The sequence below is a fragment of the Alternaria ethzedia genome (genome assembly GCF_023757985.1).
Source record: "Alternaria ethzedia strain BMP 0044 chromosome Unknown scaffold_1, whole genome shotgun sequence".
Lineage (NCBI taxonomy): Eukaryota > Fungi > Ascomycota > Dothideomycetes > Pleosporales > Pleosporaceae > Alternaria > Alternaria ethzedia.
In genome coordinates, this window is record NW_026056194.1 from 1,048,968 (window position 1) to 1,073,709 (window position 24,742).

The 24,742-nt window shown below is 53.2% G+C and overlaps 7 protein-coding genes across 7 annotated transcripts; 4 read left to right on the plus strand and 3 right to left on the minus strand.

The window, feature by feature from the left end:
- Positions 1 to 642: 642 nt before the first annotated feature.
- Positions 643 to 2,415, minus strand: J4E87_000345 (uncharacterized protein; the record flags this gene model as incomplete). Its single annotated transcript, XM_049372003.1, has 2 exons — positions 643 to 1,852; positions 2,027 to 2,415. 2 exons carry the CDS (start codon positions 2,413 to 2,415, stop codon positions 643 to 645), a joined length of 1,599 nt encoding a protein of 532 aa, XP_049238137.1.
- Positions 2,416 to 3,207: 792 nt separating this feature from the next.
- Positions 3,208 to 4,547, minus strand: J4E87_000346 (uncharacterized protein; the record flags this gene model as incomplete). The annotated part of the gene is made up of 4 exons (XM_049372004.1): positions 3,208 to 3,584; positions 3,634 to 3,834; positions 3,886 to 4,045; positions 4,116 to 4,547. 4 exons carry the CDS (start codon positions 4,545 to 4,547, stop codon positions 3,208 to 3,210), a joined length of 1,170 nt encoding a protein of 389 aa, XP_049238138.1.
- A 1,561-nt stretch (positions 4,548 to 6,108) lies between these two features.
- Positions 6,109 to 7,834, plus strand: J4E87_000347 (uncharacterized protein; the record flags this gene model as incomplete). The annotated part of the gene is made up of 3 exons (XM_049372005.1): positions 6,109 to 6,288; positions 6,346 to 6,732; positions 6,800 to 7,834. 3 exons carry the CDS (start codon positions 6,109 to 6,111, stop codon positions 7,832 to 7,834), a joined length of 1,602 nt encoding a protein of 533 aa, XP_049238139.1.
- A 442-nt stretch (positions 7,835 to 8,276) lies between these two features.
- J4E87_000348 (uncharacterized protein) lies at positions 8,277 to 9,268 on the plus strand (the record flags this gene model as incomplete). The annotated part of the gene is made up of 4 exons (XM_049372006.1): positions 8,277 to 8,362; positions 8,593 to 8,649; positions 8,702 to 8,801; positions 8,849 to 9,268. 4 exons carry the CDS (start codon positions 8,277 to 8,279, stop codon positions 9,266 to 9,268), a joined length of 663 nt encoding a protein of 220 aa, XP_049238140.1.
- An 867-nt stretch (positions 9,269 to 10,135) lies between these two features.
- J4E87_000349 (uncharacterized protein) lies at positions 10,136 to 12,041 on the plus strand (the record flags this gene model as incomplete). Its single annotated transcript, XM_049372007.1, has 3 exons — positions 10,136 to 10,537; positions 10,590 to 11,276; positions 11,325 to 12,041. 3 exons carry the CDS (start codon positions 10,136 to 10,138, stop codon positions 12,039 to 12,041), a joined length of 1,806 nt encoding a protein of 601 aa, XP_049238141.1.
- A 6,323-nt stretch (positions 12,042 to 18,364) lies between these two features.
- On the plus strand, positions 18,365 to 20,494 carry J4E87_000350 (uncharacterized protein; the record flags this gene model as incomplete). The annotated part of the gene is made up of 1 exon (XM_049372008.1): positions 18,365 to 20,494. One exon carries the CDS (start codon positions 18,365 to 18,367, stop codon positions 20,492 to 20,494), a length of 2,130 nt encoding a protein of 709 aa, XP_049238142.1.
- A 2,146-nt stretch (positions 20,495 to 22,640) lies between these two features.
- J4E87_000351 (uncharacterized protein) lies at positions 22,641 to 24,386 on the minus strand (the record flags this gene model as incomplete). Its single annotated transcript, XM_049372009.1, has 1 exon — positions 22,641 to 24,386. One exon carries the CDS (start codon positions 24,384 to 24,386, stop codon positions 22,641 to 22,643), a length of 1,746 nt encoding a protein of 581 aa, XP_049238143.1.
- Between the last annotated feature and the right edge of the window lie 356 nt (positions 24,387 to 24,742).

Here is a 24,742-nt window from a genome sequence, read left to right on the forward strand (position 1 = left end):
AAGGAATGAAGGGTAAGTAGGGAAGGCAAGGTTTACTGGAGTAAAAGGAAGGAGCGACAAAGTGGTCAGAAGTACAAGTAGAATGCGGAGTTGATCACACACCAGATGTCGCGGCGTACGAAAGAGGGTGGCTGAGCAAACGTGGCGGACGGGCTAAGCCTTGTTCGGAATAGTCTTCATTCGATAGTCCACCGTGAGCGCGAATCGCTATACTCCCAAGGCTTGTGGTACCGTGTTATCCGTGATCATGCATATAGTCGGCTTCGCAGCTATTACAGTATTTCGTAGTCCTACTATATCAAGTACACATGGTAGATGCATGACTGCAAATGCGTGCAGCACTTTGCCTGGTGAGTAATCGTTGCAAAACAGCGGGTACATCCAGGGGACATGTCAGAAAGTCACAAATGTCACGCGTAAGAGGATGCGAATATGTAAGAAGAAGAGCGCAGCCAACGCGGGCCGCCAGAAACAAGTAATTCTCTCTCCTCCTCGTTGGGGCCATGCCTCCAACCCTAACGCCTCGTCCAGCAGATCCAGACTATAATACAATGCTCTACGTTCCACCCAACATCACCTGCCCGTCATCTCAATGGTATCATATCCACCACCTACGTCCCAGTAAAATAGCTCAGGATCCTTCTATGCCTGCACGTCCAGGCCCTCGTTCGCCGGTGCCTGTTGCATCTCCTCGTCCTTGCCCGGAATAATCAACTCCTCTTTTTGCTCGTCGTCAACAAATTTCCTCTCGCTAACGTGTTCTCCCTCCTTGGGGGCGACCCATTTATTTGTAGTGATCTTCTTCTGACCAGGCTCATGCTTATACAAGCAGCGCGCGTTAAGACACGGGTTGAACTTGCACATGATGGCACTGTGTCCAAACTTGCAGCCCTCGACAGCGCAGTCGGCGCCGTTGTGACAAGGCTTTGATGTGGGATGCTTGTAGGGGCACGACGAGGGATCACGGCAGTTGGGCCAGAAGGCGCACTCCTGCTCTGATTGGAACTTCTGTCGCTGCGCAGGCGATGGGTGCTTGCCGACACACTTCTTGTTCTTGCATGCCGCACCGAAGTCGCACGTATCGTTCATGTCGACCGGGGTTCCGGGAATCGCAGCGGGCGACTGGTGAACGAAGTGGCAGTCGGGGTTGCTGCATCGCAAGTTGAACTTGCACATGGTGGACGAGGGATCTGGGCGGCCGGAAGGCAGTTCGACGTCCATACCGCTGCCGCTCTCTCCAGCTGGACCATCTGCCATCGTTTCGTCCTCGCCTTCCTTCTTGGTGAAAGTCTTAGCATTCGGGTTCATGCCTCTGCCGCCCTGGTGTGACCGGTCTATGCGTTGATGTAACGGCTTCTTAGGTCCGCGGTTGTTGCCATTGAAATTGGGGTTGACGAAGCCGGTTGGTTGGCCACCGGAGAAAATCTGCTGCATCATCTGTGCCTGCTGCTCGTACATCTGCATCAGGGCCATTTGCTGTTGCGGGTTCAGGCCAATGCCAGGCATGCCATTCTGACCACCCATTCCCGGCATAGGCATTCCTGGCATACCGCCCATACCCATACCGTTCATGTTGTTCTGGCCCATGTTCATGTTGGCGTTGCCCATACCGCGGCCGTTTGCCATTGCCTCGATTCCGCGTCCGATGTTCTGGCCCCGTGGGCCTTTTGGCGGATCGCGGGCGTGCGCGTTCACACGACCAACTCCACCGCCGGCGCCACGTACGCGATGTAACACCGAGTCGCTGTTGCGGTCCATGTTCTTATTAAGTTGGTTGAGCATCCGGCCGCCTCGTGCTGGACGTGCTGCTTGGGCACCGCTGCCGTTGCGCATAGCCTTGGGGCCTGTAGGACTGTTTGCGGTTAGAATCTGCAGGTTTTGATACGAGGAACGTGAGCGCAGAGGAGCCACGGCAAGCTTCGACGTCGCCTTGATTTGGCATGCGCGTGATTGCGCGATCTCCTTGCAGTTTTTCCACGGTTGTGGAGCTGCCCTAAAGGGGCGGGAAAGTGGAGGGTTCACATACATATTGCCTTGTCCTTCTGACGCGCCTTCCATATCTGTATCTTGCGCAGCTGCCGAGTTGTCGTTTGAGGTGCTGTCCATCTGGTTCTCGATTGACTGTGTGACCTGCGCGTTGCCGCCGCTCGACTGCTTGAGGTGCTCGATCTGCTCGAATAACCACTGCGCAAACTGCTGTGTCTCTGTGTTCTCCGGGCCCAGGTCGAGCAGATCATTTGACAGTTCTGATGCGACCTGCGCTTCGTTCTTGTCGTTGGCCAGCATAAGGAGGATGTACTCGAAGAGCGTCGTGTCTTCGCCGCCCGTCGTCCACCCAAACTCGGCGAGCTTGGGCTGGACTACCTGCTGCAGCTGCATCGCCAGCGGCGACTCGCTCGAGAAATCGACAGCCATGGTGAAGGCAGGCGTTGGTTGATGGGCTTGTCGCGTGAATTCGAGGTTGGCGGTGGGTGGAAAACAAAGGGAGCGACGAGGAACGCGACTTTTGTGACGTGTGACGTAAGGCTGTCGCGGGTACGGAGTGCGACGGTCGTAAGAGATGTGTCGTCAGTCGTGAAGATGGGTGCGCGTCAAGTGCAGTGGGTTGGAGCGTGGGTTGTGGAGAAGGAAGCAATTGTCTCGGAGCGCCTGCTCAAGTTCTGCGCAATCAAAGCTCGGCACTTGCCGCTGCCACTAGCGCCTCGCGGTGCGTCTTGTTCCATCGCCCGCCTTCTTCGCCACCCGATTATACATCAGGATGTGCTCTATGGGGTTGTTCTAACAGCACCCGGAGACATTGTATGGTGGATCAAAGCGGCTCGTAGCTGCTTTGTAACGCAGCTGGTTCAAACCCCTAGACCGTGTTGCCGGTAGTAGGTCACTGACAGCTGTGTCCTTGTCATAATAATCAGAGTCACTGTTAGATACAGACAGACATTTGCAGTGCATGTTTTATTTGGAGACGAGTAAGATGTTGCATCACCTCTGCCAATAGTGAGAACAGAAGTAACACGCGCCGGCGATCAAAGAGAGGCTCTCTTTGACATTCAATGATAGGTGATCGTGTTTTTCAACAGTCGTGGACCAAATCATGGTCATCGTTCTCGAAAGACAGTACAACGTAATACTATTCACTGAATACTCCAATTGGACTGTCACAGCATCTAGAGCGCTTATCAAGAAATTCATGTATTCTGCCGATCAAGATCACGCATGCGACTGCTCAAACTTGAGGCGTGCCTCTTCCATGCGCTCATCTTCCTCCATCCGAAGTCTCTGTTGCTCGCGTAGTTCATCTGTGATAAGAACACCGGAGCCTGTTGTTCTGCGTTCTGGAAGCTGTTCCTCACTCTCATGCCCAGTCCTCGACATACTAATGTCTCCTGACATCTTCTCGCTGTTCTTGTCGCGATTTCTGGAACCGAGCATATTCCTCAAGCCATGACTCTTCGGCGCGTTTCCACTGGATCGATTAGGCGATTGTCGAACGTAGCCCTGTGTGTCGTAGGAGATACTGTCTGTTCGTCGGAAGCGGCTCTTTGGTACTGCAGACGCGAGCCCTGGACAGCAACCGATGATGATAGCTGACATCAAGTTAGCCGAGTAGAGTGTATTGAGATGCGTTGGACTTACCTGTCGAACATTCGATGATGGTCCACATGGTCAGCCACTTTGGATCTGGCGAGCGAGGCCTTCCATTCTGGCCAACCTGCACAATGCGGATAGTTGAGAACAGTATACAAACAAGGCCGGATGCGAATAGGAGACCGCAACCGATCTTCTTCGGCTTTTCCATCTGCAGGTTCCAGATAAGCCTGATGGGTAGGAACATGACTGCCACTTGTCAGTACTAAGAATATGATCAAGTTACGCGTTTGAACACACCCATCATGTTGGTTACAGTATCCACTGCGTATGCATAATAGAGATTCGCAGTTTGCCGGCGTGTTTCGCTAGGCGATGAACATAGAATGCCCTCGCCCAAGAAACTCTTGGTGTCGTTGCAGGCTAGACCAGGGCCTGTAATGATGCACGTTGCCCATGTCTGTGCCCAGTTAGTCATGCTTGCTGGAGGCTATGTGCGTAAAGACAAAGCAACGTGAACTCTTACATACCACAACGCAAAAGATCAAGGTGAACCACCAGATCCAAAGGTACTTCTTGGGCATTCCAGACAACAGCTTCTTGTATAGTGCCAATAGTGAGAACTTAACAAACCAAAGACACGTCCAATATTCCATTCCGCTCTGCCACATGACTTTCGCGGCGAGAATAATGTCTTCCATCATGGTGGGCCATGGTGCAATGCGACCAGCTTGGAGAGCCTGGAGTCTGAAGAATATGGGCGTAATGACGATGTAAAGAATGGTAAAAGCAAGATAGGCAGCGAATGCAATGTAAAGCAGGATGTCCTGTGCTTCAATGGGTTTGCGCCGCCAAATCTGAACACCGATCCGTGCGATGAAGACCGTCGATGTCATCGCCAGCATGGCGTAGTCTGTCCGGAGTAAATCATGCTGCGAGATCCAGTCAGCGCCCGTGGACATGGTTGCTGAGGCGTGTGTTTCCAGTTGTCGTTTAAACTCGCACAAAGAATAACAGAATCCTTGGGATACGTTCCTCGAAGCGTTTGTGTGTCGCGACAAGACCGTGCCGTTGAAGCTGTCAAGATGGAATGAACCTAGGATTCCGATCCACGAAGCCCGACACTCTGGATTAAAGCACTTCGGAGCTGGGATTTGCCAGGGATTACCCAAAGTACAGTGCGCGTAGGGGTGCAAAAGCCCGTAAGACGCATATGCAAATTGATTTACATGGGGGCCATCGCGTGTCGGAGTGTGGGTAAGGGTTAGACGGCGACTGGATTGCCCCGGTCCTCAGTTCCCGGTTCCTGGAATCTGGTATCCCGATCGTTTCCTCTTACGCGACGTCACGCACTCTTTTCAAGAAGTCCGAAAGTAGTTGTGATGGCCTTATTCAAGTGTTGACGCGCACGTTTGGTGTTCCGTGGTGGACGTAAGTCAGCAAGCCCCCAAAACGCCTCCTGGCTAAATGACCCTTAGCTTAGGAGGTGCAGTTCTCCGCTCGCGCTATTCCTCGTCGTGTGTTGTTCGTATTTGCGCTACAGCGTCCGAAGCGGCACGGTGCCTGACGCGGACCTAGCGGACAGCATGCTTTTTCTGTCAATGCCGACATGTGCCTGGAGATTACCACCTGGCAGCGTGGATGGGGAGCAGGCTTCGGCGAGGCAAGCCACAAAGAGACTAGCATATCACATATTGGCTCACAGACTTTATCGTGGTGCGAACCTAAAAGGGAGACTTTGGACAGCCGTAGAAGTGGCTGCTCCTAGAAGTCTGCTCAGTGGTAAGTCGGATGAATGTAGTCAGCTGCCTCCTGGTCGATAGGTGCGGGTGCAAAGAGGTGTCTTGCGGTTGGCGGATGCCCGGATAGTAGTGTACAGCTGGCGTGGTGGTGGCGTATTGAACCGTCCCGTGGCAAAGATGAGAGAGCGGCACGGCTGGCTCCTGCCTCATCCACTCCCAACACGAACCGCGAACGCTTGCTTGGCAAGTGAATTCTTATGTCTTACTCCAGACGCTGCAAAGTGGAGACCATGGATCGCTGCAAGATTGAGGCACAGCAACCCAGCTCATCGGAAGCGATGCATCTACCCGCAGAGCCCTCGGAGAAAAAGAACAAAGATGTCTTTCATGCTTCCACCGATGTTGCGCTACGTCGAAATTGCCATGCAGCCACACCAGCTCCAGATGAATACCGCTATCAGCTACCATGCTATACTTTTGCCACGGCGCGCCTCACGTCAATAGACTACCTAGTCTCTACCCCACAAACTTCGAGGTTACTGTCCACTAAGAATTTGACCGAACTGGCCGTTCCGCGTCGCTAGAGAGCTATAGACCCCGTCGGACAAGCACTAACAACACGTCCGTAGTAGTGTCCTTCGCGGCCTGGAACGAATATGGTAAACCTACTCCGAAGTACATTAAGTGCAGTGGCTCCCTGCAACTCAGTCAGTGAGCCACTCTCTCGGTACCAGCTATATACCACCGTCCGGCATCTTCCGCATACTGGCGAACAGGGAGCATGAAGTTTACGATAGCTACTTCGACAAGCGCCTTTGCAGCTTGCGTGCTGGCAAGTGGTTTCGAGCCTGACGACTTCAATGTCACCAAAGCGTTGCTGAACAACGGCTTCGATGTCACTGGCATTTCTGGTTTGGCAGTTCTGGCGGAACGATCTTCCTCCAGTGCTTGTTCGCTAGCTGTATGTTGATACACATTTTTGCATGTTGCTCAAGATCGATACTGACAAGAGGTATAGTGTGCAGCCCTAAGATTTTCCTTTGGTAACGGTACCGTGTTGTCGGAAGGAAGTGCAGGATACGACAGTTTCACCGGCGATTATTGGGCGGCTCAGCAAGCCGTTGTCAACCCGTTCTGTGTGTTCAAGCCTAGTAGTGTTTCGCAAGTCTCAACTGTTGTGCTCCTGTCCCGACTCACGCAATGCCCTTTCGCTGTGAAAGGAGGTGGACACGCTGCCTTTGCTGGTGGATCTAGCATTGAGGGAGGCATTACTATTGCCCTGGAGAAATTCACCGAAAAGACCCTATCTGCAGACAAGAAGATCGCCTCTGTTGGCTCAGGAAATCGCTGGGCGGACGTGTATCCATGGATTGAGCAGTATGGCCTTGAAGTTATTGGTGGTCGCGTATGTTGCTTCCCTTTCCTGTTTCTCTATAGCTCCCTACTGCCATGACTCTTCTAACAGTGCGCAGATCTCATCCGTCGGTGTGTCTGGATTAACTCTAGGAGGAGGCATCTCCCATTACGCGAACGCCCATGGATGGGCATGCGATAACATCGAGTCTTTCGAAGTGGTGACAGCCTCGGGCATCATTGTGGACGTGAGTGCCACCCAATCTCCAGATCTCTATTGGGCTCTTCGCGGTGGTGGCAACAACTTCGGTATTGTCACCAAGTTCAACATGAGAACTTTTGTTCAAGGTGAAATGTGGGGTGGGCAGCGCGCCCATACTGAGGATCAGTGGGATAAAGTGTACGAAGCATACTACAACTATGCTGTCAACGCAGAGAAGGACACGAAACAAGCTCAGATCGTGTCTTTTGCGCTACAGGCTGGTATGAAGATTGCGGCCGAGGATCTAGAGTACTCCGAGCCTACGCCATGGCCAGCAGTTTTCGACGACTGGAAAGCCATCCCAGCGATCATCGACCAAACGGCCATTGCGAACATGTCGACGTTGGCCAACCAACTTGGTGCTGGGGCACCCGATGGCGTCCAAGAGACTTATTGGGACCGAACTTTCAAGGTGGATCGGGATATCTTCAAGGCGTTCATTGACATATTCTTCGAGATGGTGCCTGCGATTCAAGACGCTGCGGGCATCTTGCCCGTTCTCTCCTTCCAGGCAATCACCGTCCCTGCCATGGAGAAGATGCAACAGAACGGCGGTAACGCGCTCGGTCTTGACCCCAGCGATGGCCCAATCTTCATCTGTAATCTGGCTATCCTCTGGACAGACGTTGCGGATAATGCCCGGATCATGTCTTTCAGCAACAGCCTGTACGAGCGGCTTGTCGAGGAAGCGGCGAAGAAGGATCTCAATCACGACTACATCTATATGAACTACGCGTCGCCGTACCAAGATGTCATTGCTAGTTATGGGGCTGCCAACAAGCAAAGGTTGAAGAGCATCTCTGGCGAGTACGACCCAACGGGAGTCTTCCAGGTGCTCCAGCCAGGGTATTTTAAGCTCGAGGGAGCACCTTACGGAGCATTTCCTGCGTAGTGAAAATGTAGACAGTCAGCAATAGATGTACCATTAGTGTAATATGTAATCGACAGTTGCTCGACAACGCGTTGCCTTGCGCATGTCGCGCTCGTGAGCTCTTTCCCCATCAGTCGAATTGAGGTAGTTTTGGCACCGACCATCTCGAAGAGGCAGGACCACCAAAACAGTGCGACAGTATGCGCGACGTCAGTGTTCCGCCGATTAGCGCAAATTGCAAGGATCAGATGTCGAGTGAATGTCGAAGCTTCAGGTACTTGACGTCTGCGTGAGAATGCCAAGGCGCGCTAGTCCAAGCGTTTGCTGTAGCTGCCTCCAGTACTTTCCTGCCGGCTTGCGACCTTCCATCATCGACCACACCCGTCACTGTCACCCTCGACTTGTCACAGCTGCAAGTTTGAACCGTTTACCTCCATACACGATACCCAACTAGACGACAACCATGTCTCGCGGCGGCGGCACCACGCTCTACGTCACCGGCTTCGGCCACGGCACACGCGCTCGCGACCTTGCCTACGAGTTCGAACGGTATGTCTTCCAACGCCTCGCCCCAATCCGATCGCAATCGCATCGTCGTTCCGCATCGTAGCCCTCGATTCCACAACCTTTGTACACTTCACGCGCCCCGGGTGTCGCGATCGCTGTTGCGCGGCGCAGCTTCCTCCTTCCCACAACACCCGTGCGCGTCGACGACGATCTGCACCTTCCGCCCTTCTTCCACACGCTCCTTCCAAACAAATGATCTGACAATCCTCAAGCTATGGCCGACTCGTTCGTTGCGACATCCCAGCGCCCCGTTCGGCTTCTTCTAGACTGTGAGTTGGCCCTCCCCGGTAGCAAACGACCCAGGCTCTAACAGGCCAGCAGCTTCGCCTTCGTCGAATACGAGTCTCGCCGTGACGCCGACGACGCGTACCACGAGATGCACAACAAGCGCATCGGCCGCGATGACTTGTTGAAGATCGAGGTATGTCCGAACCGCATAATGACGTGGGTCTGTCTAATCAGCTACAGTGGGCCCGTACGCCTCCTTCGGCATCATGGCGGTTTGACTCCGGCCGTGACCGTCCCCGTGGCGAGCGCTCTGAGCGTGGCGGCGACCGTGGCGACCGTTCCGACCGTGGTGGTGACCGTGCAGACCGAGGTGTTCGCTCTCCTCGCCGCCGCAGCACCTCTCCTCGTCGCGAGCGCGGAGCTTCTCCTCGCAAGGACGACCGCCGCGAGCGCGACTACGACCGCCGTGACCGCGACCGGTCAAGGAGCCCCATTGATGGCGACCGTGAGATGAAGGATGTCCGTGATCGCGAGGACGACCGTGGCGACCGTGACCGTGGCGATCGCGATGAGAGGCGCGAGCGTGAGCGCGAGGCTGACCCGGTCGGCGAAGTCCGCAAGAGTGAGGCAACCGACCCCTTCTACGACGAACTACTCTGATCACAAATACAGTCGACTCTCCTCCCCCTCCCGCTCACGAAGACCTGGACGTGGCTGAGTAGAGCCGAGTTGCGTTGCGTCTAGCAAGCAGCTTCCGGTTCACTGTCACTGTCTGCCCAAGGCTAGTATTGACACGAGTGCTCAAATTGGTTCAAGCACGGTGTTTTGTTGCGAGGAAAATGGTTTCTGGGATTTTGTTACTTTCATAAGTGGAGGCTAGATTTACTTCTATGTCCTGCCACGACATTAATGCATTCAGCAGTCGAAAAGCTCGATTCGGATCTTCTTTGCGAACGGTTACGGCGACTTCCATTCGATTCGGACTTCTCGCCTTGTTTCGGTCGATCGGTCGATATCGATGCGGTTCGAGTTCCTTGCCTGTACACTATTCGGTCGGTCCGTAGTACCTCGAAGTCTTCCAACCTCACTTTCCCCCTTCGATCCCCGTTCCGAAATCACGTTCACGCAACTCCCCCGACGCCCCCACCCCGATGCGAAAATATACGATATTCAAGGTTTGTATACTTTGCGCCAGTAGATAGACTTGTTCTGCCGTGACAGTGACTTTATATGTATACGGTAGCTTGTGAAATACAACTTCTTGACAATTGAATCCCTCAGCGTGTAGCCTGTTATTAAGCTGTGTACCCGATGTCGTGGCTGATCTCTTGTGTGCACTGAATTGCTCGTGCATGGTATGGCCTGTGTAGGGCTGAATCAATGACGGCAGCAGCCATCGATTGCGGAGAGGAAGCGGCCCAAGCTCGGACATTTTCCCGCAGGAACATCAATTGAACTTCCCAATGCACCTTGTTGGTCGTCGTCGCAACGCCCATCCAATCGATCTTGCGACCAATTGAACCGGCAATGCGGCTCCAGAATGTCTCGCAGAAGACGTTGAAGACCGTTGCCGCGCGCCCCGCGCTTGCATCCCACACGCCATCCCCATTGCATCCGTGTCGGCCACTTCTCGCATCATCACAACGTCTGCTCCTCCGTTCCACGGCACAATGCGCCGTTCGCTACCAGTCCTCGTACCCAGAGCGGATAGCCATTCTCGGCGGTGGCATAGCGGGGTTGACGAGCGCCCACTTCATCGCGAAGGAGTTCCCACAGACTAAAGTGGTGGTGTTTGAGGCGGGGAAGGACACGGGTGGCTGGATCAAGAGTCGACGAGTCGACGTTGTGGATTCAGAGGGAAAGAATGGGAATGTGCTGTTCGAATTGGGCCCGAGGACATTGAGAAACGCAACTGTCACTGCAGGACTGGTAAGTCGAACATGTCTAAACCATGGTGGCATTGCTAATGGAGTGTGTATAGGTACAAGAACTCGGTCTCGTTGACGACATCACATACACGAGGCGCAGCGAACCCGGCGCAAAGAACCGCTTCATTTACTATCCTGACCAGCTCAACCGCCTTCCCTCTCCACCACCCACCTTCGCAGACTTCTTTACATTATGGCGGACTGGCATACTGAAGGGTATATTGGGTGCGATCACAGAACCATTGAGGCCAAAGCGGCCGGACTCCCTGACGGATGAGACAATTGGCTCGTGGCTCGCACGAAGGGTGGATAAGAGGATAGCGGACAATCTTGTCTCAGCGGTATTCCACGGCATATATGCCGGCGATATCAATCAGCTGAGCGCTAAGACGTTGTTTAATACGGGTTGGGAATTGGAGGCGCGATACGGCAGTGCTATTGGAGGCTGGTTCCGCATGCAAAATGAACACGGACAATCGCAGCCGGTCACACTCGTCCACCCACATGATCGGGAAGTAGCGAAAGCTATGAACGAGGAGATTGATCTGGAACTCGACTTTGCGAAGAACCTGAAGGATTCCGCTATGTTTTCCTTCAGAAACGGATTGCAGCAGATGGTTCGAGCATTAGTGGATGCTGTGGAGGCGAAAGGTAACATTGAGATCAGAACAGAGTCGCCCATTCATACTTTCAAGCCTCTCAATGAGAACGGGAAGTTGGGTGTCGAGGTTGTCTCTGGGGTACGTTCATCGTCTTCAGTTAGAACCGCAAGTACTGACAGTATACAGACTGAAGGCTCAACATCAACTGAATCATTCGATCTCGCCATCTCCACCCTCAAGAACGACGAGATTACCCCCTTCGCCACAGTCATGACAGTAAACCTCTACTTCCCCAATCCAAACCTTCTCCCTTATGAAGGTTTCGGCTACCTCATCCCACAAGGAATTCCATTCGAGCAAAACCCCGAGCGCGCTCTTGGCGTAATCTGGGACTCCTCTGCTGTTAAAGGTCAAGACACAGCTAGCGGCACAAAACTCACAGTCATGATGGGCGGCCACTGGTGGGACGGCTGGAAGGGGTTTCCCACGGAGGAAGAAGGTCTAGAAATGGCGAGGAGCGTTATCAAGCGACACCTTAACATTACCGACGAGCCCACCGCCCACATCGCAAACCTCTCCCGCGACTGCATTCCTCAATACACACTCGGCTACGATGAACGCCTCAAGCAATTCGCGCAAGGCATGTCCAACGAGTTCAAGGGCCGGTTACGCGTTGTAGGCGCGCAATTCAATGGCGTTAGCGTGAACGATATCATCGCCGCGTCTTGGCAGGTGGCGAGGAGTTTGAGGGGAGAGGGCTGGAAGGGACGTAGCTGTGGTCTGGATAGGATTATGGATGAGAGGGAGTGGGTGATCGTGCCTGCTAAAGAGATGGCGTATGTTAAGAAAGAGGTACGTGTTGGAGACTCTGGCATGGGTCGCAGAGGAGACGGTGGGGTGTAAACTTTTACAAGAGCGATGGCGTGTATATAGGGTCGCTGAGTAGTGGGACTGAAGGGTAAAAGCATAGAAATGTATAAAATTGACCCGTTAGCCGGACCGGTCTGGTCCTCGCACGTTTCAGAGGGGGTGCGTCTTCAAGTATGGCGGTTGCGCACAGCGATCGGATTTTCGCCCTGGATGTATCTCTGCTATCGATGCGTCGGAAGTCGAACCGTGGTCCTAATCTTCAGTCGCACGAAGGCTCTGTCGTCTTCTACTGAGCTTTACCCCGCTCCTGCAAGGTTGCGGCGTGGTTGAACTCCAACACATTCCTTCTCACCACAGGCTTTCCTCGAACCGTCCAGTCTCCAAATATACGAATCGAGAACCCTCAGCTCATGTTTCCGACTGCACACTTATCAACATAGTTTCAAAACATCGTTTCATCGCCCTGGCTTCACGGTCGCCATGCCTCGTTGTGCTCCTTGCACAGCGTTCGCGGACTTCGCGGAAGTGCTGCCGGCGCCACAACTCGATCGACAATGGTCATCAGGAGCACATATGATCGCTTCAGCGCGTGCTGGCTGTGATCTTTGTACGCTTTGTTGGCAGCATGCTGATGAGTGGGCATCGGAGGAAAAGTATCTGGATCAGCCGATACGGCTTTTTCGGCAGCACGGCACAGTCATGAAATCAGCACCATTTATACTACTTGGGGACGGCATTGATGTATGGATAGGCGCCGACGATCTACCATGTAGACCATCTCCGTTGGAAGTAGAGGAAGATCCGGTATCACAAGCCCAGCAACTTCTCTCGCGGTGTCTTTCATCTCATTGCGAATGCGGCAAGATAGATAACGTCGGCCTTGACGGAATACCCCCAGGTTTCGAAAACCCTGCTGCCTGTTATAGTACGCAGCGATCCTTGCCGCGTCGGCTGTTAGATCTCTCAAAAGGCTCTGATGTTCTCGTGGTCGATGTAGAGGCGCATATCCTTAATGGCGCTTTATCAGTAGCCGAATTGTCACAATACTGCACCTTGAGCTATCGATGGGGAGACACACCTCATGGCTGCGTCTTGAGAGCGCCTTTCGCACGCCAAATCAGCATCGAAGTGGAGAGTATGCCACAAACCTTCAGAGACGCTATAGAAACAACAAGAGGGCTCGGAATGCGATTCCTGTGGATAGATGCACTGTGTATTGTCCAGCCTGATGCCTATGGCGATGACACGGACTGGAATACGGAGGGCCCTCGCATGGGTACTACATATCAAAACGCCATATGCAATATTGCCGCTACTTGCGCCGATAGTGCAAAAGATGGCTTCCTTTCGAAAACGGACAGCAAGCGAATTGGCGCCGCTCCATGCCAGGTTGTTCAGCACATGAGCAGCGGGGACATGAATGTTCGCCTTTTGAAGCCAGTATCCATCAAGTTCAATCAGGCACTCACAAGTTCGGCTTTGAACAAGCGCGGATGGGTTACTCAAGAGCGGCTCCTCTCACGACGCGTACTCCACTTTACGTTGCAAGGCGTGATCTGGGAATGTGGTAGTGCCCTAGAGCATGGCCATACTAACGTGTTAGAAGTAACGACTTCTGTATCAGGACTTAATTGGAGCGCACGATTTGGCAATGGTCCGCGGCAAGCCACATGGATGTACTTCGTCGCTGATTACTCTAAGACAGAGTTCACTAATTCAGAAGATCGATTAGTCGCCTTGTCGTCTTTGGCGAGCCTCGTACATCGTAAATTCAATAGTGACGATTTGTACTGCGCAGGCTTATGGAAAAGTCGCTTGCCAGAAGATCTATTGTGGTACAAATTTGAACCACCAAACGTGGACACGCCCAATCGGATGAAGATAGCCCCTACTTGGAGTTGGGCCTCAGTGCACGGAAGTATATTGAGGAGAGGGGGGTCGAGGACCAGAGACATATTGGTTCAAGTGTTGGACGTACATTTCACACTTGCGCAACACAGTAACCCCTATGGCAACATCCAATCAGGATCGATCAAGCTGCTTGCTCAGGTCGTTACTATTCTTATTGAAACAGAGAATGTACGAGAAGGTAGGTTGCCTCCCCTCGATATGGGAAATGGGGAAAGCAACTGGCACAGAAGAACGATTTATTGGGACGAATGGCAAGGGAACACGACAAAAGAGAAGGAGTACGATATTATTCCTGTCGGAACTGATCGCAATCGAGAACATACCGCGCTCATTGTTGAGCGAGTACACGCAACAGATATCCAGGCTACAAAGGACGGTCATGTTTCTACGTACCGCAGAATTGGTCTGTTACAAGATCAGTGCATTGGGACTAATGATCCCACGCGTTACAACTACGGCAAACCCAAGCAAGACATGCAAACGGTATTTCTAGTGTAGTGTCTGGAATACAATCTTTCGTTACGCATGGCAGGATTTGAAAGGTGTCTCTTTACTCGTCTCTTTACTCGTCTCTTTGCTCAGAGCGTCAAATTTCCCTCTAGATCTTGCCCTGAGAGGTATATCTACTTCGCGGGAAAGCATAAGAACAGATCGCAGCACATTCATTAATTCAATTAAATACCCATTGTCAATAGAGAAATGTGGCCTGCGTGATAGAGCTGGTATAAAGTTGTTGCGTTGCGAATAACAAATCATGAGGACGAGTTCGAAGCAAATCAGATTTTCAACGGATGTATACCAAAGCAGGGCGCGATCGCACGCTTGACCTACTATCTTGCATACTAGTTAGCTCGAAATGTTCGCAGTTTCCAATGAATCCGGGCAGCTATCAAAAGTGATCCGTACCCACACGGAGCAAGAGAGGGCAATCGCGCATAAAGGAGTTAATTGGCCCGCAGAAGCTTTGTGTGACACCAACCTAGATCGTGGAGACCTCGCACTATCTACATTATTTGCTTTGTTATGTTCATGGGCTCAGTAAATCCTCGGGAAAATACCGGGTGCTGCTCAAGCGGGTGAAGCCAGGCGCGAGTGCCCAAGATTCCACGGAGAATGACAGTACTACTTTCCCTGGAGCGTGTTATTGCAGCTTGTGAGGGCCAATGTACAACACAAGTATGCTATCGTCTTTCTGGATGTAGTATGAACTGTATTTCGGGTCCGCAAAGATCAACAAAGTGTACAAAGCTATCTTTAAAAGAGCTCATAAAGAGAAATATCTACAAATGAGCTTGTCCGCTCCCCACACGGATAGATACGTCCCGAACTTGTTCGATATGATCTACATCGATGTGTTTATAGAGTTCAAGCTAATGCATACCTCGATATGTAATCACTCCTGGAATGCACCAGACTGCCTACCGGATCGGGTCGACCCGAACAAGAACGCGATAAGACCGGCGTGGCATTCCAAGATACGGACCGCATGTCTCTGTATAGACTGTGGTCTTACCGGTCGTGGACGTGATTGCTTTCTTGCCCGACTGACTTCCGGGTGCTCCCGTCGAAATGAGGCCAAGACGTTGCTGTGACTCTTCATTCCGGCGGAGAGGGCAGATCATGCACGACAGAAAGTTGCCAGTGGCACACGTTGCTGCGCCAAGGTGATCTACCCATCTTGGCGCGCCATTTCCGCGCTGTTGTACCACCCGAAGCATGTATCAGAGAAGGTCAGGAGGTGTCCGAGATGCTGCCGTGCGTGAGCTTGTCCAGCCTCGACGAAACCTTGATGGCAACAAGCACAGAGTCTTGTTAGCGGAAGCTTCTCTGCATCCTAGCGCGTCGTCAACGAGGCTGGTACCTGGGGGACAATGGAATGTTGGGTCTTAGGCACTGGTCTAGTCGGGGCAATGCATGCAGTGCAAAGATAGTGGATGTCTTGTAGGCCACCGGAACGTCACTATATGTAGATGAGTTGTTGAGCTTTGGAGCGGTGTCCACATTGCCTACCGCTGGGTTCGTTAGTCTCGTGCCTGTGGTTGTGTTGTGCTGCCTGCCAAGTGGCGGACGTTTTCTCCGTGTTAAGAATTCGTGAACGGCAATAGCGACGGGAAGTAAATCCCACCCGACGCACATATCGTCAATCTCGTGTAGATTGGCTGTCTGAATGATGAGCGGCACATGAACGAGTGCCAAGCGCGGAAAGCAATCCCTCCATGGTGCCAAGAGGCAGGCAATAAAAGCAAGTCGTCAAGAGTATTGCCAAGACTGGTGATCCGGCGGCGTGGAGGTAGTGGAACGCAAAGCAACGGCGGTCTCAGGGGACGTTTGTTTGGTACAGTGATCCGCGCAACTCGGTCCGTTGTACGGAGAATTAATGAAATGCGATCGACAACGCATCGAGTGCTGTCACTCTGTGTGTACAGCATAGAGAGTTTGTCCGGTCAAGAGTGAGTGCTGGGTCGTGACTTCCTTCCGAATTCGCCTACCCCACAAAAAGCACGAGCCGCACGTACATGGAGAAATAACGCATTCCGCTGCAAGACGTGTTGAACGCTCTGCGGTCGGAAGAAGAAACAACGACTACTGCAGGTGCAAGTGGGTGACAGTGGGGACATAACGGGATAGGAAACCAGTCGCTTGACTCCAAGTCTCAGCGGGACTCACCGCCAGAGTTGCGCGACGACGTCAGAGCACGTATGTACTGGCCAGGTTGCATCTGTCAGCTGTGCAAGTGAATGAGGCGAAGAGAGCCCGCTGCGTGGGAGGAGCAGGCCAACTCGTCCAATGGCGGTCGTTGACGCGAATCTTTTGCAAAGCAAAACCAAGCTGGGTCGCCGAACGTTTGGAGTGCGGTAGACGCATGTGTGCAACGCGATCAGGGTGCACATGGTCGCGATCGGGAGCCGTCTCAGCACGAGTCCCTGTCCAGAGCACTGCAGAAGCTTGCAGATTGCATGAGGTGATACGAACCCCGCATTCAGTCTGGACAGTACGGGGGCCGATGGGCTCAGCGACGAGGGAACAAGTTATGCACGTAATTAAGCAACCTCGAGACCTTGGTGTCGTACTATACAGCTTGTGCCGGGAAGCAGAGAGGCGTGGTTCAGCTGGCGTTCCAACAGGCAATAGCGATGGCGGGGAAATGGCGTTGCAGCGGCTGGTGACCCCCACGATGTTCGCCTGTCGCGTTCGGCGGCAAAGGGCCGCCTAAGCTTTGGATTGACAGCGCCCTGAGCTGGGATCGAAGGGCAGCACCACGCTGGACTGTCGTCAGTTGACGTCGAGAGCTGCACGAGCAGCACATCTGCAACAGGAGCGAATATCGGTTCGGCGGACGCAGGACGTAGGGGCGCTCACGGCGTACGGACGACGGCATGCTGTCCTGGAAGCACATTGATGACTGCAGCAGCTCAGACCACATCCAAAGGCAGCTGCGGCATTTTCCCTCCAGACAGGCCAGACAAGGGAGACAAGGCCAGCATGATGCCCTCGTCTCTCCAGGGCCGTCGTGTGCATGGCGGAGGGTGCGAGGATGCGCTGCTGAATCCAGGCTGGCCGCCGCCAGTGGATGGGTGTCCAATGGTTCTGTTAGTAAAGGCAAGTGTGCATCCTGGCGGAAGGGCGGGTTGGTGCTAGAGGAGAGGCTCGTTTGGCCATGGTGGAGATGAAAGGGAAGGCCGTAAGCGGACAAGCCGGGCGGTCAAGCTTTGCAGACATCGATCATCGACGCACATCATCCATCACACGGCGCTGCTGTGTGGGCGCAAGGTCCGGGTCCTGGGGGAGAGTGCACGGTGGACGAGAGTTACTGGGCGGCCTTCGCAAGACGTGCATCCGGGCTGCAGGTGGCCTTTGGCGCTGTGGGGGTCGCGCAGGGGGACTGGGCCGGGGGTGTTTTGGCGTCAAATCAAGAGAGTTTAGTCTCTCTGCGACTTCTGGAGCCCACATATCATCGCGCAAGGCCCCGGGCGCCGCTTCTCCTACATTCTGGGACGATTACCGCCTTTGCGTGCAGTTGGACTGATTGATATTCCAACGTCACGAGAGCAAGGCGGATAGATAGGGACGTCATCTCCCTGCCGCTGCCCGCCTGCATCTGGACCCTCGCCATCCACCCCTCGGCCGCTGCAAACCTCACTCGCGTGTCGTCGGTGCCATTCCGACGCAACTTAACTTTTCTTCCCCAGTCACCCTTCCTACGTTGTGTATATGGCTCTGTCACAATTGCAACACTTCTACCACACCCCGCTCCTGCTGCCCACCCTACACCTGCACTCGTGCAGTACGCTTGAAGGCTCGTATAACTGTCCGAGCCCCCTCCAGCGTCCGTAGCGACAAGCCCCAGCACCTCGCCGTATTCGCGTATTGGCAACTTTCACCCTCACCAGCGCTCGGTCGTTTGCCAGCCAATCGGAGCACAGCAGCGCCCCATCACCATGCCGATGGTCGCTGAACAACCACGGCAACTGTCAATTTCCTTCGATGAGCGAACCCTCTCCGACCGACTTCGGCACCGCGATTCACGCCCGCTCGACCACCGCTTTGCTATTGAAGAGGAGGATGAGAGTACTGGCACCGCAAGCGAGCCCGCCGAGCCTCTTACACCCACCAGCCATACCAGCGAGGGCACGCCCTTTTCACATCCTTTCCGTGACGATGACTCCGTAGACGACGTATTCGCAACCCCACGCCCTGTTACGAGCGACATGCCCAACAAGTCACCGCTGCAAGAGGCGCCGCAAGATATCGAGAGCCAACAAGATGTCCAGCCGCCTCAACAGGCCGAGCGCCAGTCACCACCGGAGAAGCGCGGTCTGGGAAAGCGCGTGGGCTCGCTGATCCGCGGCAAACTGCACAGAGGACATTCGAGCAAAGATGGAGCCAATCAGTCCGACACTTCCAACATCTCGACGCCGAACAGATCGCCCAAAGCAAAGGCCGAGACCAACACATACATTGTCAAGACTGGTGTAGATGGGCCCGCTGAGGTAGCAACTCCGGCAGTCGACATTCCCAAGCAAAGCCGAAGACTGAGCTCCTTCTCCCTGACGCGACGCTCTGACAAATCCTCCCGCGCAAACTCTCCACCCCTGTCTGGATCACCTATGAGCAGGCTATCGACGGACAGACGACCAGGAATTGGCACCAAACCCGCTTCTTCCACGGGCCTGGCAAGCATGAGCCGACCGCGGCCTGGTATCACCTGGGCGGGTAGTGGAAACGTTAGCTCTACTAAGAAAGTCGGCTTTTCACGCCGACGGTCCGCAAGCACAGAGCAGGTCCCACGCATCAACGAGAGTGCAGAGAAGCCTACCGCTGGCATGTTGGCTACCTTTTCCAAGCCAGCTGTCCAAGGTGTGGGTATGAAGGCACGGCGACTTAGTGTGAACCTACCGGACGACTTCATCATCGACTGGTGTGAGCTAGATAAGGAGTTCAAGAGTTCGAGTTTGATGCCTGGAAAGAGAGGAAAGATTCTAGGCAAAGGCGCAACATCTGAAGTTCGGATCATGGCGCGAAGAGGAGGCATCACACGGGAAGAAGATCTGGTCGCTGTCAAAGAGTTTAGAGAACGCGACAAGGACGAGACTGAGGAGGACTACGTACTGAAGATCAAGTCCGAGTACAGCATTGCGAAGAGTCTGCATCATCCGAACATTGTCGAAACAGTACGGTTATGTACGAACCGCGGTCGCTGGAACCACGTTATGGAGTTTTGTACATATGGAGAGATCTATTCGTTAGTAGAACGGAAGTTGTTCGCTGGCGGCGCGGAAGGGTTTTACAGTAGGGATGATCGGTTGTGCTTCTTCAAGCAACTACTGCGCGGCGTGAGCTACTTGCATAGCCATGGCATCGCTCATCGAGACATCAAGCTGGAGAACTTGCTCCTCAGCAAAGACGGTCATCTCAAGATCTCGGACTTTGGCGTCGCGGAAGTGTTCACTGGCGAGCATCCTGGACTTCGCGCCTCTGGCGGTGAGTGTGGAAAGAACATGGGCGAGATCCGGTTATCCGAGCCTGGAATTTGCGGCAGTCTTCCCTACATCGCTCCGGAAGTTCTTGCAAAGGATCACAGCTACGACCCACGTCCGCTGGATATCTGGTCCACCGCCATCGTCTACCTAACTATGACCTTTGGCGGCTGCCCGTGGCAAGCTGCGAAGCCCGAATTCGAGTACTACGCCAGGTTTAAGAAGGGTTGGGATTCTTGGCTGGAACGCCATCCCGACGGTGACATCTTTGATGGTGTCGATGGCCACCCTAAGTGTGGCAAGCTGTTCAGTCTCATCGAGCCCCCGTCCATCAAACGCCTCATGCTAAAGATGCTTCATCCGATACCCTCAAAACGCATAACCATCGGCGAGGTTTTAAAAACAAGCTGCATCAAGAATATTGGCTGCTGCTGTCCAGAGACGTACGACGACCCCAAAATCATGTTCGACGCTTCCAAGTCCTCGAGTGCTAGGACTGCCGCCCCGAAGAAGTTTTTGCATCATCACATTCCGCCCAAGCCGGAGAACAAGGTTGGGAAGGCATTCACACATAGGTTCGATATGGGCGAACGATAATCACGACTGTATATTTTGACGACCATTGTTTTCACGATCACTGCATTACGGCGCTTGAAGGCCGAGCATAGCGGGTCAAAAGGCGGTCTTTGTCCCGTTCCCAATTTGGAGGCATTACTGTATTTTGTTTTACTAGCACGTCAGTTCCATCAGCATTCTGCGAATGCCACTTCAAACGACACATATACCACATCGACGTCTTGTCTCGTCCCACCTTCCCTTTCCGTCTCTCGCTACTTTCCTTGTCCAACACACGTGTATGCGCGTGCCATGCGATTGGCAGCCCTGCAGAAAGTGCGAACGCGGCAATTGCCTTGACGCGCGGAGATCACCAAGCAGCAGCTCCACTTCGTCTCGGAGGAATTATGATTGCGCAACTCGCGAGCTAGCGAATAGCTTACGCTGATCTTCCGCTGTTATCGGAAAACTGTATCTGTCTGACGTATCTCCAGATTTTCGTCATTCCAACTTCGCTGATATGGGTTATCGAATCCCGCTCTGACGATGCATGCCGACGGCAGCAAGCAAGTTTGTAATGACCCGCTTGTCCGACGTGGCGCCGAGATACTTGGTCCGCTAGGGATAGAGGTCCACAGGCTCGGCGATGAAGGAATGTAAGCGCGCGAAAATGAGCTGGTTCTGCGTTTACAAACTGGAGTGTAGCATGGGGTATTCCGGGTACTGCGCCCGCTATGTTGCGCATGCGCGATACTGCAAGTCATCAAAAGCGTGGAGAGAAGGATCAAATGGTGGCGCAAACCAGTTTAACACGAACTCCAACACAACGCGAAGCAACCATCTCAACAAACACGTGGGGAGTATGATACGCCCACAACACACGATCGAGCTTGAATCAGACAAAGCATTGGCGCAGCGTACTAGCGGTCGGCGCTGGGCAGTTTCCACACATGCTTCTCGAATGCGGGGCATGTGTGAAGTCATCGCACAGCACCCTGTCAAACAACCGCCGAGTGTCTTTTAAGCCGCTGATGGAGTGGTACCGAGATACTGTCGTGTCATCGTCAGCACGTTGGTTCGACTAATAGGTAGGCGATAGACATGTCTCATGCTGGTTAGGATACTCCGGCTTTTGAGCTCGTGTGTGAATAGCGGGGTAACGCCTTGCTGTAGGTGTGTTGTTTTGCGCTGCTCAGCTTGATGCTGTCACACGACTATGCGCTGAATAGCGAGTGTGTACCAGGTGGAGCAGGTGATTACTTCGTCATGAATTTGATGAGGCTGAAATGCAAAGGGTCGCTTAATGGGAAATGGAAACAAGCATGCCTTGTTGTGTGGATGCCGACTTTCCGCGTCCTTGCATACAGAATCATCAACCAGACTTGAAGCATCCCCTTCGCATGACATGTACGTCTGATATGATTCATAGCCTAAACCTATTGGACGGTAATGGGCCTTAATCATTAGGCTCAATCATCAACATCACAAAACAACGCAGTCCTTCCAACCACATCAACAAACCAAATTCTCCCTCACGCACTCCCTCCCACCAATCCTCCACTCCTTACCCAACGACCATTCAAAACCTCTTCGCAAGACCCTTTCCCTCCCCATGACCTTTCACCGATATCCACCTCCACACTTCCCCACATGCTGCAATGCACACCCACCCCTGTCTCATCACCCTGGCAGAAAACGCGGTGTGATGACTTATGCTGCATCGCAGGAGGTGCTCTTTTCTGTTCTTGCCTGTTCTCATGCATCAAGGTTTATGCTTAGCATGGCTTATCACGCACAAGACGACGCAAGGCGAATGCTTAGCCTGTGACAGGTGTGTGAGGGGAAGGGTGAGACGTGTGGTGTGTGGGTGGCGTGGGGGTGGATAAAGGGTTCATTGGCGACGGAGGGGAGGGCCGGATGAGCGTGCATTGGAGAGAAAGGTGATGGGCGTTGCATGGGTGTTTTGTAGATACAGATCAGAATATTCGGTATGGGATAACTAGGTTGAGCTTATTAAGGGTTCGGTGTGTGCGGAAGACTTGATTTCTCTAGACACCGTTCTAGATTATAAATAGTCGTATGCTAATTAACTTCGCGAAATCTACCCCATTCTATACGTCGCGTTTTCTCTTCCGTTACAAGCCCTGCGCCTACTTACTACCACCACAGCCACAATGCGAGAAGTCGCTCACCACATCTCCCAAACTCCCTCGGGCAACACCGTCCTCATAATCTTCCAATGGCTAACCGCACCATCCTCGTGAAACTTCTCCAGCTCACCCACATCCGCATTGCCCATGACCCTGCCTCCATTCTCCTTGCTCACAAAATCATAATTGACTTCCAACTTCTCTTGCGGCTGTAAGAAGTTCCTCCTCGCGATACTACCCAGATAATCCTTCTGGACCGTATCGCGGAAGTTGACAGCCGCTTTACCCAATCCGTGGTCGTTCTTGACGCAGAAAATGACCATGTTGATGAAATCGGCTTCACCTTCCTTGTGTTCTGCCTGAGGCGGAGAGTCACGGAAGAGGCGGCAGGCGGGGAAGATGGCATGAATTGTGTTCAGCACCAGTCTCGTTGAGCCCAGTGTAAGGTCTCCGGCGTAGTTGATCGCGACGAAACCTTCTGGCTTCAATAGGTCGTAGAGGCCTTGCATGAACTCTGTGGTGAAGAGGTACACGGGTTCTGCGCCGCCGGTAAAGACGTCGTGGATGATGTAGTCGAAGCTGCCGGGTGCTGAGACGGACCTTTGTGCTACGTAGGCGGTTGCGTCGTCGATGACGGCTGTGTGGTTTGGGTCTAGCGCGAAGTACTTCGTTGCGTAGTAGTGGACTACGGGGTCGAGTTCGACAATCGTCGTGTTGATACCGTGCGCGATCATGGCGTTTGGTGCTGTGCCGATACCGAGACCAATCACCAATGCAGATTTCTCGCTGTCGTCTACGATAGGTATGGTATCGACTGGGGGTTCCATGAGGCGGACGGCTTCGAGGAGTACAAAGACGGCAAAGATGGACTCGCGTTGGCGTTGGCCTTTAGCATAGGCTTGGGGTGTTACGAGCCACTCGCCTCCAAGGAGGGAGTGGTCGCATCGAAGAAGACGAAATGCATTGTCGGCATGGTTCTCGATGACAGAGACATATCCAGTGACGGACTCATGACGAGCGAGAAGCGTGTAGTTCTGCGTAGCTTGCAAAGTGGAGTTTGCCAATTGTAGACCGTGGGTTGAAGGATGATGCGGATTCGTCCAGAGCGTGTGGAGGATTGCCGGAAATGCGAGAAGGATGACACGTGATGGGCTGAAGAAAGCAGATGCCGACGCAAGCAGCATCTGCATACCCACGCGTGTGAAGTAGACGGATGTACCGATGAAGCCGGGGATGAGAGCGCTGCTAATCTTGGCTACGGTCGAGACGGTAAAGTAGGATGCAGTGGGGATAGCGATTTCCTTCAATGGCGAGGGATTGATGCCGGTAATGTCGATGCATTCCAGTAGATCGGCGGCAGCAAAAACTGACAAGAACAGTAGGGGGAAGTAGGTAAGGGACTCGATGAGCAGAGGTCCGTATTCTACACCAATCTTTCCGCTGTATGGAAATAGTAGGAACTGGATGACGGGCGTCCAGTACGCGACTACAGCGATGTACTGTGCCACATTCGCAGATACGTAGCTCTTCAATGCCCGTCGCGTTAAGAGTGCTGCAACAGCGGTGATAGTCATTGTCCGTTGATGGTGCAGCGATGCTGGGATCGATCCATAGATAGGAGACAGGTTCAGTTGTGAGACTGGAGATGCAAAACCTGCGACAAGCAGGAGTGCTGCTGCTCTACCAATGTTCAGAAGAATAGTCGATGCTGGGGCATTTTGCGCCTGGGTTTCCGCCTCTTTCGCTGCCTTTGGCTTCTTCGGTGTCTTCTGTTTCGGCGACATGATGTAGAATTTCCGTTCTTTCTCTTTCTATCAAACCAAATCCAAATGCTCTTGAACAAGTCGCTGTAACGGCTTTCGCGAAAAAGAAAGATGGCGAAGCGTGTGAAGCGTTGAAAAGACCAGATATCGCGTAAACGGTCCAAGGAATCCCAAGTTCTTCAAGCACTCTATACGGACCGTAGATCCGCGATAGTGTAGTCGGCCCGCGAACAACGATAGAGAGCAGCAAGCAAAGTGCAAAAGAAGGGTATAAGGCAGGAAAAGGAAAGGAAGAGACGTTGAAATTAAAAATCAAGAAGGCCAGCTGTTCCTGGCTGAATGGGATGATGCACGGGTGAAACGGGCGATCATTAAGG